The 16880-nt window shown below is 45.1% G+C and overlaps 2 protein-coding genes across 3 annotated transcripts in view; one reads left to right on the top strand and one right to left on the bottom strand.

Annotated features, from left to right (window-relative positions):
* ADSS2 (adenylosuccinate synthase 2) overlaps positions 1–3477 on the bottom strand; it is a 38479-nt gene extending 35002 nt beyond the window's left edge. For both annotated transcript variants that reach the window (XM_058669428.1, XM_004578495.3), the window contains exon 1: positions 3161–3477. In XM_058669428.1, the coding sequence (XP_058525411.1) occupies positions 3161–3343 (183 nt within the window). In that variant the 5' untranslated portion in view covers positions 3344–3477. The remainder of the gene's footprint in view (positions 1–3160) is intronic.
* Positions 3478–5514: 2037 nt separating this feature from the next.
* Positions 5515–16880, top strand: part of CATSPERE (catsper channel auxiliary subunit epsilon) — a 121330-nt gene continuing 109964 nt past the window's right edge. Inside the window, exons 1-5 of the mRNA XM_058669429.1 lie at positions 5515–5640; positions 8058–8106; positions 12981–13054; positions 13347–13416; positions 16756–16826. Coding sequence (XP_058525412.1) covers positions 5576–5640; positions 8058–8106; positions 12981–13054; positions 13347–13416; positions 16756–16826 — 329 coding nt within the window. The 5' untranslated portion in view covers positions 5515–5575. The remainder of the gene's footprint in view (positions 5641–8057; positions 8107–12980; positions 13055–13346; positions 13417–16755; positions 16827–16880) is intronic.

Raw genomic sequence — 16880 nt, forward strand, 5'->3', positions numbered from 1 at the left:
CTTGTCCTTTGCTCCAAGGCCTACCCACTTAGTTATGGACCTGGGGCACCTATCAATAACCCCCCGTAAGCCCTGACTCTGAAAAGGCTTGAGCCTTGAGTGCTGTAATGATGAAAATGACAGTAGGTATTCTTTCCAAGAGGCATCTTACACATGAGAACACAGTTTTAAAGAAAGAACAGTCATCGTGATATCAGTTTTTTTTCTAATTAGACTTTATGTTGGAAAAAAGTTTCATTGTATGATGACACTATTGCATACAATGATATATGTATGCCACTTCTAGAGAAGTGCTATAAAAAAATCTGAGTGTATGGCATAAACCCTATCAAAGGACATATTTGTAGTAATAGCAAAACTCGAAACATCAAAGCAACCCGAGCACAAAACATCTTGCCTAACATTGACTTTCCTCAGCTCTCTGCTCACTAAGAATGTCAACAAGCCACATTGTTCAGAAGAATTTCATTAAGCAGATGCCAAGAACTTTTTAAAGTAACCTCTACATTTAAACATATTCATTACTTATCTTGGGTTTTTTTGGGGGGTTGGGGGGAGTTGTTTTTGTTTTGTTGGTTTTGGCTTGGTTTGGTTTTTGCTTATAAAAGTAACAAGAATCCTAATCCATCAACCCTTACAAGGCACTGTTAAGGGGATGGGTGTTATGGCTCAGCAAGTTAAGCTGCCCTTGGGATGGCCATCCCATAGCACTGTGCCTGGGACCCAATCCTGACTCTGCTTCCTAATGTGTAGGATGGGAGGCAGCCCATGGCAGCTCATCCAACTCTGGGGTGTGACCTAGCCCAGTCCGAGCTATTGCAAGATAATCAAATTACTGTAAGAAAGGTAATAAATTGAAAATTTACAGATGAGGGAAGTTTATTAACATTCTTTCTTTCTTATTTATGTGGAAGGCAGAGAGATAGAGATTCAATCACAGAGATACATTAGCAGGTATCCACAAGACCCTACAGCAACCTGCAACAGCCACAGTCATGCCAGCTCCAAGTTGCAGGTCTCTCTCTCCACCCTCCCACAATGCTCATTAGGAGGAAACTGAAATCCAACGCAGCATCAGAACTTGAACCCCGTCACTCTGATGTCCCAGGTAGCATCTCATGCACCATGCCAAACACCCAGCCATTCAGCCTCTATACTGAAGTTAAACCTGGCTGCTTCTCAAGCAGTCTTTAGACTGGCCCTCAGAACAAAGGGGTCCATAACCCTCCTCAGCACCACTTTAAAAAAATGTATTTATTTTTAACAAAGTCAGATATACAGAGAGGAGGAGAGACAGAGAGCAAGATCTTCCATCCAATGATTCACTCGCCAACTGCCCACAGTGGCTGGTGCTGCACCAGTCTGAAACCAGGAACCAGGAACTTCTTCCAGGTTTCCCATGTGGGTGCAGGGTTCCAAGCTTTGGGTCGTCCTCCACTGCTTTCCCAGGCCACAAGCAGGGAGCTGGATGGGAAGTGGAGCTGCCGGGATTAGAACTAGTGCCTATATAGGATCCCGGTGCGTTCAAGGCGAGGCGTTAGCCACTAGGCCACGGCGCCAGGCCCAACACCTGACACATGTTCTCCAAATGACCAATTCTAGTCATTTTCAAAGAAACACTGAAAGTGAAGGTCTTTCTGGATAAATGCTACAAAGGATACTTTGCTCCAAAGTATCCAAAACCTAAAACGGAGTTCTGCCTGAACGCTAACTTCTCCATGACAGGGAGGAGACAGAGAGATCTCAGTTCCCTCCCACCATGGAACACCAGTTAGAATGCCAGAGCTGGGTTTAGGAAGGCGCAGAGGTGTGGCTGGAGCTGGGCAGCAATGTCTTCGGCCCACAGTTAGGTGCTGCCAGAGGGGATGAGGAAAGCAGGACACGGAGGCAGAAGAGCTGCCCACCTGATGCACCGGCCTCTCAGCCCAGAAACCCCTGCAGCGGTGACCTGCACAACCCCACCAGCAAGGAGGCCGGGAAGGGCAGGGAGCGTTCCTCTTTACCTTTTCAGCTGTCTGGGACTTGCTTGTGACTGGCTTTTCAGTAGCCTGCTTCCCATCCAGCCACCTTTCCCCCCTGACTGGCTTCTGTTACTGCCTTTGGCATACCAGGCATGTCCAAATGACAAGAAAAATGAGTGCAACCTGCCAAGACGGCAGTTCATTTCAAAGATGGTATGGCATTGTCCTGCCCAAGGGGCCTTCTCATCCACGCATCTCTAATTTTGAATCTGGAGGGAGTTATCCAACGGCTTTTTTCAAAGGCCCAGGCTCTAGGCTGCTTCCGAGCAAACAACAAATAGGAAGAAAAACTTCTGCTGAGAACCACGTGTCTCCCGGTAGGAAGTACCGTACCACTCTATTTCCCTGAAGTGACTGTAACAATGTAAGCACTTCTAAATACCGGCTTTGTCATCCGTGTACTTACTTGCTTCACTTTTTTTTTTTTTAAACAGAAAAGGGGTTCCTTCCCCTGAGATTCTCCAATTTTCTCTCCTTAATATTAATCTACGGGGTACAGAGCCAGTAACGTAAATAAAACCCCACAGGGCTCTTAAACCCTCCAAAGCCTAGCAGTGGCTTCTGATGTCAACAAAGTAGACCCGAAGAGGCAGAGCTCTGTTTGGCCCGGGCCTGCAGGTGAGCCTGGATCTTGGGGCATTTCGCAAAAAAAATGCGGTTCCACTCTGCAGCCCCGGTCGGGTGGATGATGGGTACGCCCTGCGGCCGCGCCTGGTCCCCGCCCCGTCCGCACCCGGGGTCGGACGCAGGCCTCGGGCGGTAGCTCCTCAAACTCCGACCACATCCTCGCACCCCCTTCCCCCAGCCCGGTCCCGATCCCCCAGCTGGACACCGGGTCCCCAGGCCAAAATCGCCAACAGCCCAGGCACCGCGCATCGCTCAGACTCCTCCGGCAGCCTAGCCAGAGCTGCAGCCAAGACCCCAGGTTAGGGGAGCTGGGAGGGGTGGTCCCTGACCTCCCGCCATTTCTGCCTGCCGCCGCAGCTCACAGCGAGAGGCGAGAGCCTCAAGGTGACACCTCCTTGCCGCCAGAGGAGCCGGGTTCTGGGCCCGAGCTCCCCGAAACCAGAAGCGCAGAACCCGGACCCGGCTCCGCGGTGAGAGAGCCGCTCCGCGGTGAGAGAGCCGCGCCGCCTCACCTGGCAGCGGCACACGATGTCGGCGTCCTGCGCCAGCAGATCCACCACCTTGCCTTTGCCTTCGTCACCCCACTGCGCGCCCAGCACCACCGTCACCCGGTTGCCTCCCGGCCGCGCCCTGAGCCGGCCGCAGTCGCCGTTGGGCAGGGAGGAAGCCGCCGGGTTGGTCTCGGCGAACGCCATGGCTCCACCGGAGGCGAGGACAAGCCGAAGTGGACGCGCGGCCCGAGCCGAGTGCGCCAACTGAGCCGCCCGGCGGCCGCCAGCCACATGCGGAGGAAGGAGCGCCCGAGCCCGCCCCCGCCCCGCCCCGCCGGGCCGCCACCCTCCCGCCAGGCCCCGCCCCGCTCCCGCCGGGGACAGCGAGCGCCCCGCGCAGGCCGGCGCCGGCAGCACCGCCCGCAGCCAGCAGCACCGCCCGCAGCCACAGGCCCTGGAGGCGGCAACCGCCCTTCCGCGGCCAGGCGCGCCAGGCCTGGGACCAACCCCGCGCGCCCAAGGCGCAGGGGCGGGGCTTCGTTCGCGCTTCCCCGGTAGCGCCCCGCCCACCGTCCCAGCCTCCCGCTTTCAAACTTCAGAAGCGCGGAAGGTGCAGCGGACTACAACTCCCAGCATGCAACGCTCTAGAAGGCTGCGACACCGTCAGGGTCGTGGTGTCGGCCATTGGCAGGTTTTAACCTTGTGGACGCGTTTGGTTTACTGGATTCATCTTTGTTAATGAATGAGATGCTCTGTATAGACTAAAAGAGGTGCGGTCTCAACGTTTTCTGCACTTTAGTGAACTAAAGTCTACCTGAGTACATATATAGGCTTGGGAATGAAAATTAAAATTCTAAATTAAGAGGGGAGATTGAGAGAGATCAAAAAGGGCAAACTCGAAAGTAACCAAAAAGGTACAGGGTAGGGGAAAACCTAGAGCTCACATAGAGCCTTAATCCTCCCCAGGATGAGAAAACCTAGAGCGCAGACTCGGGGAGTTCTTGGCTATGCAGGAGAAGTTACACAAAAAGCCCAGGGAAAAATAGAATTAAGACTTTTTACTATAGATCAGAAAATTTTGAAATCCATGTATACTTTACTCCGAACACATTTTCCATAAATTCCTTGAAATACTTTTGTACTGTAATGCACCTGAAACCAGATGCAGCCCAACTATTGTGGTTGCTTGAGGAATAAACTAGTGGATAAAAGATCCTCTCTTGCTTTCATATAAAAAAAAATTTTTTTTAATAAAAAACAGGGGTGGGTGCTGTGGCACAGCAAATTAAGCAGCCTCTTGGGCCACATGCATTCCAACTTCCCCTGCTTCCAATCCAGCTTCTGCCTCAAGTGTTTGAGCCCCTGGTGCCCAAGTGGAAGACCCAATAGAGGTTCTGGCCCAACCCTGACTGACGGGGTCATTTGGGAAGTATATGAGTAGATGAATGATTCTCTCTCACACACAACTCCCTTCCTTCATTCCCCTCTCCCTCTGTTGGTCTGCCTTTCAAGCAAATAAAAGTAAGTCAACATTACAAAACATTTTAGTAGAAGCTAGGTAACTTGACCTAGAGGGGTTTGAACTGGAACCTAGGATTGGGTCCGGAGTCCAGATTCTTCCTGCACATCCCACTCACTACTTGCAAGCCCATTTCCCTTGCATCTAGACTCTAGAGTTTCCCTACTATAGAACGAATGCTCTTTCAACTGCACAGAAATCACAGGCCTCATTAAGATCAAAATTGGCAAAAGGTGGGGAAGAGAAGCACTTCACATGTGGTCTCCCAAGGCTTACCTTTCTCGCATTCTCTAGCCACTCTTCCAGGCAGTTCGATATCAACGTAGTGAGTGGGTAGAATGAGTAGTCAGCCACAACCTAAGCCAGAGGAAAGCGGGGTCCGCACACGAGAACCAAAGGACAAAACTAGGACGTACATCGTCCACCTGCTCACAAGTACGCGTGTCGTCCTGCCGAGTGATAACTGGCATTTCTCTCAGCTACAACTCCTTTTTCAGCAGACATGCTGTCATACGACTCTGTACCAAATGCCAAGGGTTGGGGTGTACAGTAGGTCCTCAATAAGCAACTCACTACCATTCACTTCTGTTCTAGCTCAAAATCGTTCAAGGTACGCCTGTCCTGGGGGAACATCCTGCAGACAACGCAGCTGGTGAGGGCTGCAGGACCTGACAGGTGATTCCGTCAGCCCTATCTTCCCAGAGTGGAGCCTTCCCTCAGCCGTGATCTGGCCGGCAGCCCACCCTCCATCTCCCGCTGAACACCTGCCCGCGCACGCACGGCCGCCGGACACGCGGACACGCAGACGCGCGCCCTGCCCGGGAGCCTGCGCGTCTCCGGAAGCCCGTCCGCCCGGCCGCCTTCGGGCCTCAAGCCGGCGGGCGGCGAGGCGGTTGGGCCGAGGCGGAGCTGGCGCCATGGCGGCTCGGGAAGTGGCGCTGCTCCTGTCGTGGCTGAGCTGCTGTGGCTGGGCCTTGTGGAGGTAGAGAGACGCCCTGGGCCCGCACCCAGGGCCCGCGCGCACGGCATGCGGCCGCTGCTCGTCTTAGCAGGCCGCGGGGCCTCGGTGGTTCTCACCTCACGGGGTCTGAGGTGACCCACCATGCGTGAGGCCTGACCAAGTCTGCTTTTCCAGCGGAGCCCTGAGGGACTGAGGACCCGATAGCCCCTCTCCGGCAGGGCAGCACAGGGGACAGGCAGGAGGCCTAGGGGAGGTGGCTGCTCTCGTCGAAGGGCAGTTAAGCGGATACAGAGCATGAGCCACTTGTGGGGATAAAGCGCTGTTAAGTTCTGGTAAATTGGCCAGGCGAGTTTTACTTCTCCGTCAGTATTGGGAGGGTTGCAGGTGGCCGGCCTCTGGAGCATGACAGGAGTATGTTTAGAACACTCTGCACAAACAAGCCCTGAGTCCACAAATAATGTGACCCGATGTTACTAAGGACGGCTGTGAACTCAGGGAGTTGATGAGCTTTTTGGTCATGTGGAACACCCCAAGTCACCAAACATTTCTGCAGGAGACCAGGCACGGAATGCCTTAGGTGATTCATACAATGCAATCTGCCATACAACTGCTCCAATTCTGTCGTGGCACAAGGCAGCACACACCGAAGGTGGTAAACAAATGGGTGTGGCTGTGTGCCAATAAAAACGTAACAGCCTGTTGAACCTGACTCACAGGGCATAGGTTTCCAACCCCGGAGCTATGTTCATTAGAGTGAAGGAAGTAGGCATTTTCTTTTTTACATACTTACAATTGAATCACAGGTTGGAACTTTTCTGTAAAATTTAGCCTCATGGAGTAGCCATAGATACAGATAAAGTATCTGAGGTACTATCAGTATGTAGATAGTATCCAGGTACAGATACACTTTCTAGAAAAGAGAAAGTTATTTTAGTTATTTTACATATCTGACTTGTTGGCAAAATTACAATTTTAAAAAAGATTAAAAAAAAGATTTATTTATTTTTATTGGAAAGGCAGGTTTACAGAGCAAAGGAAAGACAGAGAGATCCTACATCTGCTGGTTCACTTGCCCAAGTGTCCCAAAAGCCAGAGCTGAGCTGGGCTGAAGCCAGGAGCCAGGAGTTTCCTCCTAGTCTCCCATGTGGGTGCAAGGTCCCAAGGCTTTGGGCCATCCTCGACTGCTCTCCCAGGCAACAAGCAGGGAGCTGGATGGGAAGTGGGGCAGCCGGGACATGAACCAGCAACCATATGGGATCCCAGCAGATGTAAAATAGAGGATTTTAGCCACTAAGCCAGAAAGTAGGCACTTTGAATTATAAGTTAGAGAAAACAAAGATGTAGTTTTTGTATTAGTGGCAGACTCCTGGGTTTTATTTCTTTTTACACTGTTATTTGAAAGGGAGAGAGAGATAAAGATGAAGATAGAGATAAATGATAGATAACAAGAGAGAGGCAGAGAGAGGTTGTCAGCGTACTCCCCAAACCTTGCAGCAGTCAGACCTGGGCCAGGCAGAAGCCAGGAGTAGCAGGTCAACCCAGGTCTTCTTCCTGGGGGGCCAGAAACCAACCCCTGGAGCCATCATCTGCTGCCTCCCAGGTTCACATTGGCAGGACCAAGTGGGAGGAAAAGTAGCCAGACTTGCATCAGACCGTGGATATGGGAAATGAGTGCCCCAATGCAAAATTAAAAATTGTCCTCTTAATACTGTTCGATTTTTTTTTCTTTTGATTGATCAGTCATTGTGGCCTCCATTTTTTAAAACCCCCACTCAGGTACCTAAAGGCTTCTGGTTTCCTTGAGATTGAGCTGACATGTGAAAGTGACCCCAGTTTACCTGTGCACTGACTTGATACCAATTCAGTGAAAATGCAGACCTGAAAAGTGAATTATTTTATGATGTTCTTCCCGTGCTTTTAATGTGGATAGCAGACCATTTTTAGTTAAAAAGGCAGTTTCTAATATATTCCTCTTGAACAGTGCTGTTTTAGATGGGATTATATGGATAGAAATTAGTGCCCTGTATAAAAGTAAAATTATAATAACTCAAAGTTTGCTTTCTTCTTCAATGTTCCAACCAAGAAACTTTGAATTTAAAATGTATTTTTGCTATTTTTATTTCAATTCATAAGCAGATTTAGAGCCAATATTTTTCAGTAGTTTTCATCTTATTAAAAAACAAAGAAGGAAGGAAGGGAGGGAGGAAGTGAGGGAAGAAAGAGTATTTACTTCCCATTTCATTTCAGTGTCTTCAGATACAGAGCAAACCCTTGCACATCAAGAGTAGTGGGTACAAGTCACCAATGGCTTCAAGCTTAGCTCTGTGTTCACTTTCCAGAACGAGATTAAGCAGAATGGTAAAGTTCTTGGCAGCCTAAATATAGACTTCCTCATGTTTGGAGGAGAAATTGTTAAGATTTCGCCTTTTTCTCTGCAGGTATTACACTAGAAGCCCGAACTATGCCATTTTTAGTATCAGAAGTACTGTAAGTATTGCTTTTTTTAAAAAAAAATAGATTTTATTTGAAAAAGTGGCAGACTGAAGGCAGGAGCTTATTCTGGCTCTCCCATATGGGTGTAGGGGCCCAAACATTGGGGTTTCCCAGGAGTAATAGCAGGGAGATAGGCTGGAAGTAGAATAGCTGGGACATGAAATGGCACCCATATGTGATACCAGCATAGCAGACAGAGCTTTACCCACTGCACCACAATGCTGGCCCCTAAATTAAACAAAATAACAAAATTAAGCAGTCAGTGTTTTAAACCTTAGAGCAGAGTTAATCATACTCTTATTTTGCAGCTCAGTGTCATTGTTTTTACTTCTTTCATCCCATTCACTATGCTGAGGTAGGCCCCCACTCCAACACAATAAGGAGACTTCAAAAAGTTTGTGGGAAATGCAACTAAAAGATTACACTGATACAAAAAAAAAAAGAAAAAAAAGAAAAAAAGCTGTGTGTAGTTTTTTTCATAATATCCATTTGCATCAACTTTTTCAAGCCATCACTATGTAATAACACAATAAGTAGTATCCTTGAGTGCTTTTGTGGCTTAATTTTATAAGGTGGTGTTATGATAGAATAACCATAAAATATTTTGTCTAAAATATTGAGACTTAGATTGATAATATTAATTATCTAATACGTAAATTTACAACAGATGTAAATTGGAATTGTTTAGACAAAGATGTATGATCACCCAAGCTATGGACTTCATTGTCTGTTTGCTTTTTAGAAATTCAACACTGTATTTAGCTCATATCTTATTAATGCTGCCTAATAACCAGTATGTAGCCATTATAATTTATTTTACACACTCCCCCAATAATGGATACTTGGCTTTCTACCACTGTAAACAACACCATGATGAGTGTTTTCTCCAAGTCTTTTTATATATCTGTGCGATAACTTCTTTGCCAAGAGTGGGGTTACTTGGCCATAAAGAATACAAATACCTAATTTCATTAACTTCTCAAGACTGTTTCAAGTATGGCAAATTATAGTATAGGATCTCACTTGGTACATATCTTCACCAAAATTTGGCAATATTAAATTTACTTTCTTTTTAAAAATTGATTTTCCCTTTGAAAAAAATCATTTGAAAGGCAGAGTAAGAGAAGAAAGCAACTTGTTCTATCTGCTTGTTTACTCCCCAAATGTCTGCAACAGGCATGAGCTGGCCAAGCCAAAACCAAGAGCCCAATCTGAATCTTCCACATGGGTAGTAAAGGCGTAAGAACTCGAGCCATTACCTGCTCCCTCCCAGGGCTCACATGAGTGGGAAGCTGGAATGGACATAGAGGAGCTGGGGTATAGTATCCCAGGCCTGTCCACACAGGAACTTGGCATGCAGGTGTTTCAAGTAGGGCTTTGAATGCCCTGCCGAACTCCTGCCCCTTTGTCTTTAAACCTGTGTCATTGCTACACAGTAATAGTTTATGGCTATTGTTATTTTCAGTTATCTAATGACTAGCATTTTGAGCACCCCTTCACATTTTTATACAGGTTTCTTTCGTGAATTCCCTGTTTGTAGCCTTTGCACATTTTCTGTTTAATTTTCTCTTTTTCCTGCTTTACAGAGAGCTACCTCTCTGTATTTTACTGGTAACCAAATATGAATTTGAAGCACTGCAGCTCTCATCACTTCTTAGTCTCTTGTTTAACTGTTAATTTAGTACATGAGTACCTAACTTGGGGTAAGGGGCTGAATTTTAATGAGCCAGTTCCCTCCCTACTTTTGTCTCCACTTTTGGTGGATCTTATTTAAGAAAAACAAACAAATAAATAAATAAATAAATCTTGGGCCCGACAATGTGGCCTAGCGGCTAAAGTCCTTGCCTTAACCATGCCCCGGGATCCCATATGGGTGCCAATTCTAATCCCGAAGCCCCACTTCCTATTCAGCTCCCTGCTTGAGGCCTGGGAAAGCAGTTGAGGACAGCCCAAAGCTTTGGGACCCTGCACTGCATGGGAGGCCTGGAAGAAGTTCCTGGCTCCTGGGTTCACGTTGGCACAGCACCAGCCATTGCGGTCACTTGGGGAGTGAATCATCGGACTGAAGATCTTCCTCTCTGTATATCTGACTTTGCAATAAAAATCAAATAAATCTTTAAAAAAGAAAGAAAGAAAGAAAAAAATCTTTGCTTATCCTGACTTGCAAATATTTTTCTCATAAATTTTGTTACTCATTAGTAGCAGCTACTCTTTGTTTTTCCATTTTTACTTATTTAGGTTTCTTTCTGCATTTCTATTCCTTGTAGATTATTTGGCTGATTGGTTTATTTTTTATTTATTTGTTTGAAAGGCAAAAAGACAGAGGAAAATATTAATTTCTGCGTCAGGCTAAAGCCAGAATCCAGACGTTTCACCCAGGCTCCTACATAATTGTAAAGGAGCAGGCCAACTTCTGTCTTCTCAGGGAGCATTAGCAGGATGCTGGATCAGAAGCAGAGCAGGCAGACTCCTATTGGCACTCGGATATGAGACAGAGGTGTCACAATCATGGCTTAACTGGCTGTGCCACAACGTTGCCCCCCTCTGTGTTTATTTGTTTCAAAGGTAGAGAAAGCATAGCTCTTCCATCTGTTGGTTCACTGATCAAACACCTGCAAAAAGCAAATAGGCCAGGCTCACCCAGGGGTGCACAGCCCCATCCAGATCATGCAGGTACGTGGCAGGGATCCAGATGCTTGAATCTGCTGCCTCCCAGGAAGTTGGACTCAGAAATGAAGTCAGGCCTTGAACCCAGACATTCTGAGTAAGGGACATGGTTTCTTAGCTGCTGTACCAAACTCCTGCCCCTGGCTGAATTCAGAGGTCCTAGCTTCAGGTCCTCCTTGCAGACCCACGTAGAAGTTGGGAAATACACAGACCCCTGAAGTTAGGGCAGGTATCAGTGGCCTGCCATAGTTACCTGAATACCTGTCACTAACTTAGATTATCCTCCTCTAGGTTAGACACATTTGCTTTCGTTTGTTCCTTATGCTGATATCACACAAGTCCAGTAGGTTTTGATGATCTGCCCTACATCACTTGTATTTTGTGATTTTTGACAATTAGTTGCTTGCTGGATTTTATTGTTGGTGTTGTCCAAAGCATTTTGGTACTATTGTTTTCTTTTGTAAATTTTCAACTTTTCTCTTTGTTGTAACCTTCCTTTCATTTTGGGGGATTTTTTTTCTCCTCCTATTATCATACACTGAAAACAAAGTTTTCAAATTATATCATTTCTTTTTGTACTTTTAATGCTATAAATTTCCCTTCATGGTCTACTTTGCACTATAACACAAGTTTTAATCATATCAATTTTAGATTTATATTTTATAATTTATATTATAATTTCATCCCTGAATCCTTGAGAAATATAGATATTTTAAGATTTATATATTTTTATTGGAAAGGCAGATTTATGGAGATAAGGAGAGACAAAGATCTTCCATCCTCTGAATCACTCCCCAAGTGGCCACAATGCCCAGAGCTGAGCCAACCCAAAACCAGGAGCCAGGAGCTTCTTCTGGGTCTCCCATGTGGGTTCATGGTCCCAAGGCTTTGGGCCATGCTAGACACTTTTCCAGGCCACAAGCAGGGAGCTAGATGGAAAGTAGAGCAGCTGGGACACAAACCAGCGCCAATATGAAATCCCAGCGCATACAAGACGAGGACTTCAACCAGTAGGCTACAGCGCCATGCCCAGTTTGTTCTATTTTTTTTTAAAAGATTTTTTTTTTATTATTACAAAGTCAGATATACAGAGAGGAGGAGACACAGAGAGGAAGATCCTCCGTCCAATGATTCACTTTTCAAGTGACCACAACCGCCAATGCTGCTCTGATCTGAAGCCAGGATCCAGGAACCTCTTCCGGGTCTCCCACATGGGTGCAGGGTCCCAAGGCTTTGGGACGTTGTTGACTGCTTTTCCAGGTCACAAGCCGGGAGCTGGATGGGAAGTGGAGCTGCCAGGATTAGAACCGGCGCCCATATGGGATCCTGGCGCATTCAAGGCGAGGACCGTAACCGTTACGCTATAGCACCGGGCCCGAAATGCATGTATTTTAAACATCATAAAACTTTTAAATTGTAGTTTCAAGTCTCTGATGGGTCTGTTAACAGTTTAAGGAAATGTGGTAAAATCTACCACTACATTTACAATTTTTAAATTTTCTCCTGATTGTGTCACATTTTCATTACATATTTGTGAGTCAAAGGACTTCACAGTTGCAGGCGACTTGTTGAGACTGGTGCTGTGACTCAACAGTCTAATCTCCCACCTTCCAGTGCCAGCATCCTATGTGGCTCCAGGTCACATCCTGGCTGTTCCACTTCCCGTCAGCTCCCTGCTTATGGCCTGGAAAGGCAGTGGAGAATGGGCCAAGTCTTAGGGCCCCTGAACCGAAGAGGGAAACACAGAGGAAGCTCCTGCGGGCTCTTGGCTTTGGATCAGCTCAGCTCTGGCCGATGTGGCCATTTGCAGAGTGAACCTCCAGACGGAAAATCTCTCTGTCTCTTCTTCTCTCTGTGAATTTGCCTTTGAAATAAAAATAAATTTTAAAAACTGATTTGTTTCTAACAGTTATTGTTTCATTAATTTTTTTTATACCCAGAACTATCAGAGTACCAGCCTTCTTCCAGATGGTAATAGATTACATTTGAAATAAAGGAAAAACTTCAGTGTTTTGGAAAGACTATCAAGTATCTAATAATGGATCATCTGTTTTTCTTTATCACATTATCTTATGTAATTTTAAAGGAACTGTTACTCTTTGTTAAATAATGACGTAGAAAATTTAACAGTACAACTGAACACACAAGTGAAAATACTGAAGCATTTTTGTTTGTTTGAAATCATTTATTTTATCTTTTAGATTAAGTTAGAATATGAAGGAACCGATTTTTCTGAGTGGATTGTGCCAGAAACTTGCTCTATCCAAGATAAAAGGTGAAATAATACTCAATATGTTCATTTACACATGAAAATGCATTTATGTAGTATGGACAGTCAGATTCAAGGTTATTATTTAATGTACATTTCCTTCTATTAAAGAGATAAGTTACAAGAAAAAAAGTTACTCTGAAACAGTATATCAGTGTGATGTTGCTATATTTTAAAGTTTCTGTAACCAGTATGTGGTTGAAGTTTCTAGGCTTAAAAATAATGTGTGCGGGCAGGGGGTTTACTAGTCTTGTCTGCATCTTTTATTATTTCTTCTTTACTATTCTTTGTGTACTAGATCACCCAGGACAGAATTGCGTTGTTCTTCTCCTGGTTTTCAAGCTATAAAACCAATTGTTACAGGCCCAGTAAGTTGATTTTAATGATAATTATTGCATCTCAAATAATTTTTTCTGTTACTTTGATTTTTTTTAAACTTTTCAGCCAAATTTAAGCTGCTGTAGGTAGTATTTATTGTAAGTATGAATAAGAGCTATCGGATTTGTCTTTTGTTTACTTATTTTTAGTTGCAAGGCAGACACAAAGATTTTCTGCTCGCTGGTTCACTCGCCAGGTGCCCACCACAGCTGGGGTGGAGACAGACCAGAACTAGGAACCTGGAAATAGATTTGTCATCCAAACGGTGGCAAAGACCCAAGTACTTAAACCATCACCTACTGCCTCCCAGTCATCAGCAGCAGGGCTGGATCAGAAGCAGAGCCACTGTGAGAAGTTAGATTAGTAGTCAGGTCAGCTCCCTGTTAGAATGAGAAAGGGATAGAGTGGAAAAATGCTTGCTTCTTCCCTGAGGCTGCCTATGTAATAGTTTTATTATGAAAGAAGGCTGGACATAGTAATCTCTGCCTTCTGATTCGTTGTTTTTCTGGCCTCCTGATTAGTTAGGCCTGTACTCATTGCTCAGAATGAGGCGAATCAGAGAGACCTACTTTATGTATGAAAGAGCAAGCTTTGGACTTGACACAATGGATCAATGGCTCAGTCCTCACCTTGCAAGTGCTGGGATCCCATATGGGTGCCACTTCGTGTCTCCACTGCTCCACTTTCCATCCAGCTTGTGATCTGGGAAAACAGTAGAGGATGGCTCAAAGCCTGGAGACCCTGCACCCACGTGGGAGACCCAGGAGAGGCTCCTGGCTCCTGGCTTCAGATTACCTCAGTTCTGGTCATTGTGTCCACTTTGGAAATGGCCAGCCAATGGAAGAACTTTCTCTCCATCTCTCCATAAATCTGATCTGCCTTTCCAATAAAAATAAATAAAAGAGCCAACTCTTGCAAGCTCCCCTGCCAACTCCACTCTTGGAAACTCCTGGCTGCTGCAACAGGGATTTCTTTCACTAAACTACTTTGCACACTTTGACTTTCCATCTAGCAATTGTTTGATGTGAGACCAGAACTGAAATCATCCTCATCGTCCTTCAACACCTGCACTTGAGCACAGAAACTCTGATTGTGGGACGTAAGTGTCCCAAGGCATATCTTTGCTAAACGACTACCCCCATTAAAAGAGCTATTTTATAAAGTCAGTATCAACAGATTGTTAATTTTAAGATATCACTCATTTCAGGACTAGTGTTTGTGGTACAGCAAGTTAACCTACTATCTGTGACACCAGCATTCCATATGAACACAGGTGTGAGTCCTGGCTGCTCTGCTTGTAATCCAGCTCCTTGTTAACAAGCCTGGGAAAGCAGTCGCTTCGACCCTGCCACCCAGTGGAGTTCCAGGTATCTGGTTTCAGAATGACCCAGCTGTAACTATTGCAGCCATCTGGGAAGTGAACCAGTGGATTAAAGATCCTTCTATCTCTCTCTGTGTGTGTAACTCTGCCTTTCAAATAAACAAGTAAAGCTTAAAAAACCCCAGTAGATATAATCTTATATCAAATTACAAATTATGGGGGCCTGTGATGTGGCATATCTGCTTAAGCCTCTACCTGTGACTCCAGCATCCCATATGGAACTAGTTTGAGCACCCCACTGTTGCACTTCTAATCTAATCATACAAATGTGCCTGGAAAGTGGAAGATGGCCCAAATTCTTTAAGCCTGCATCCACATTAGAAACCCAGAAGAAGCTCTAGGCTGCTGGCTTTGAGCTGGTCCCACCCTGGCCGTTACAGCCATTTGGGGATTGAACCAGTGAATGAAAGATGTGTTTCTCTTCTTCTTATCCCAGCACCCCCTCTCCTTGCTCTCTCTGTAACTGTCTTTCAAATTTAAAAAAAAAAAAAAATCTTTCGCCGGTGCCATGGCCTAGCAGCTAAAGTCCTCGCCTTGAACACGCCGGCATCCCATATGGGCGCTAGTTCTAATCCCAGCCAGCTCCACTTCCCATCCAGCTCCCTGCTTATGGCCTGGAAAGCAGTCAAGAACATCCCAAAGCCTTGGGACCCTGCACCCGTGTGGGAGACTTGGAAGAGGTCCTGGATCCTGGCTCCCAATCGGCGTAGCATTGGCCATTGGTCACTTGGGGAGTGAATCATTGGACGGGAGCTCTTTCTCTCTGTCTGTCCTCCTCTCTGCATATCTGACTTTGTAATAAAAATAAATAAATCTTTAAAAATATCTTTAAAACATGTAAGTTATGATTATTTTACCTTAGTGTTTTTATTGATAAGGATGTGAAAATCCATATCCGCCGCCTTAAGGATCACACTGCCAGGTGAGTGGCCTCACATCACACACCTATGGCAATACTTGGGATTCAAAGCAGTGTCTAGCAGATTTGCTTTTCCTTCCCTGAATGTCATTCAAGAAAATCTTTTTAATAATATCAATGTAACATGTATGATATTGACTCTCCTCTAGTTTACCAGAAACGGAAAGCGAAGTACAGTATTTTTAGGTTATTGATCCTTTTGTAGCTGGTACAGGGTCCCAAGTACTGGCTGCATGATCCACAGCTGTAGAGATTCCACACAAGGAATGCAGCTTTTCCTCTGAGACTTATGCCTTCTCTTGAGTAACAATATTTGTTGTACTTGCTTCAGCAGCACAACCACTGAACTTGGAACAACATGCAAAATTCGTTTTCAGGGGATGAGTAGTTGGTGTGATATGGGTGGGGACAGTTGAATTTTAATTCGTTTATCAATACCTATGCAGTGAAAAATACTTGTATTTGTCTTTTTTTGAGTCCCTGAGTACTTACCAGTTTCAAGAACACAGTTCATGAAGAAGTGAAGAACTTATTTTTTGTTTATGTTGTAATTCTATACTCATATAAAAATATGCACACATACAAAAAAGTGGATGCACATATTTTCATATTAGCAGTATCTTAGAGTGCAGTATCAGGTCCAACAACAAGCTGATGTAGTACCTACAACTTTTGAAATATAATCCAAACCACTTATCACACAATAACAGAATTTCCAAGCGTTGCTTAATGACCCCTGGGAAGTAGAATCACCCCCAATGCACAAACATTTGATAAGAAAATTGTAATAGAAACAGTAAGAATAGCAAACCATCAAATATCTTCTAAGTTTATCACACACATTAGTAAATTCTTAGTAACTAAGAAGCTGAACTAGTATTAGATGTACTTTCTATTCTGAAATTTATTCATTCTTCTGTCTGTAATTTTAGATAAGTAACTAATTTTCTGTGCAACTTTTATGCCTATACTTGTGTTAATCCTAAAGTTAGCTTGATTTAGCATCATTTCTTTTGAATTTTCTTCTAGGAAGAAGAAGAAGAACGTAATTTGTATGTGACTGATTCTCACGTCTGCTTTTTTTGGTATTTCACAATTAAGTAAGTAATGCAGGATTGAATACAAAATTAATGCTTTTGAAGAGTGTTTGGCAT

The sequence above is a fragment of the Ochotona princeps genome, chromosome 10 (genome assembly GCF_030435755.1).
Source record: "Ochotona princeps isolate mOchPri1 chromosome 10, mOchPri1.hap1, whole genome shotgun sequence".
NCBI classification, from domain to species: domain Eukaryota; kingdom Metazoa; phylum Chordata; class Mammalia; order Lagomorpha; family Ochotonidae; genus Ochotona; species Ochotona princeps.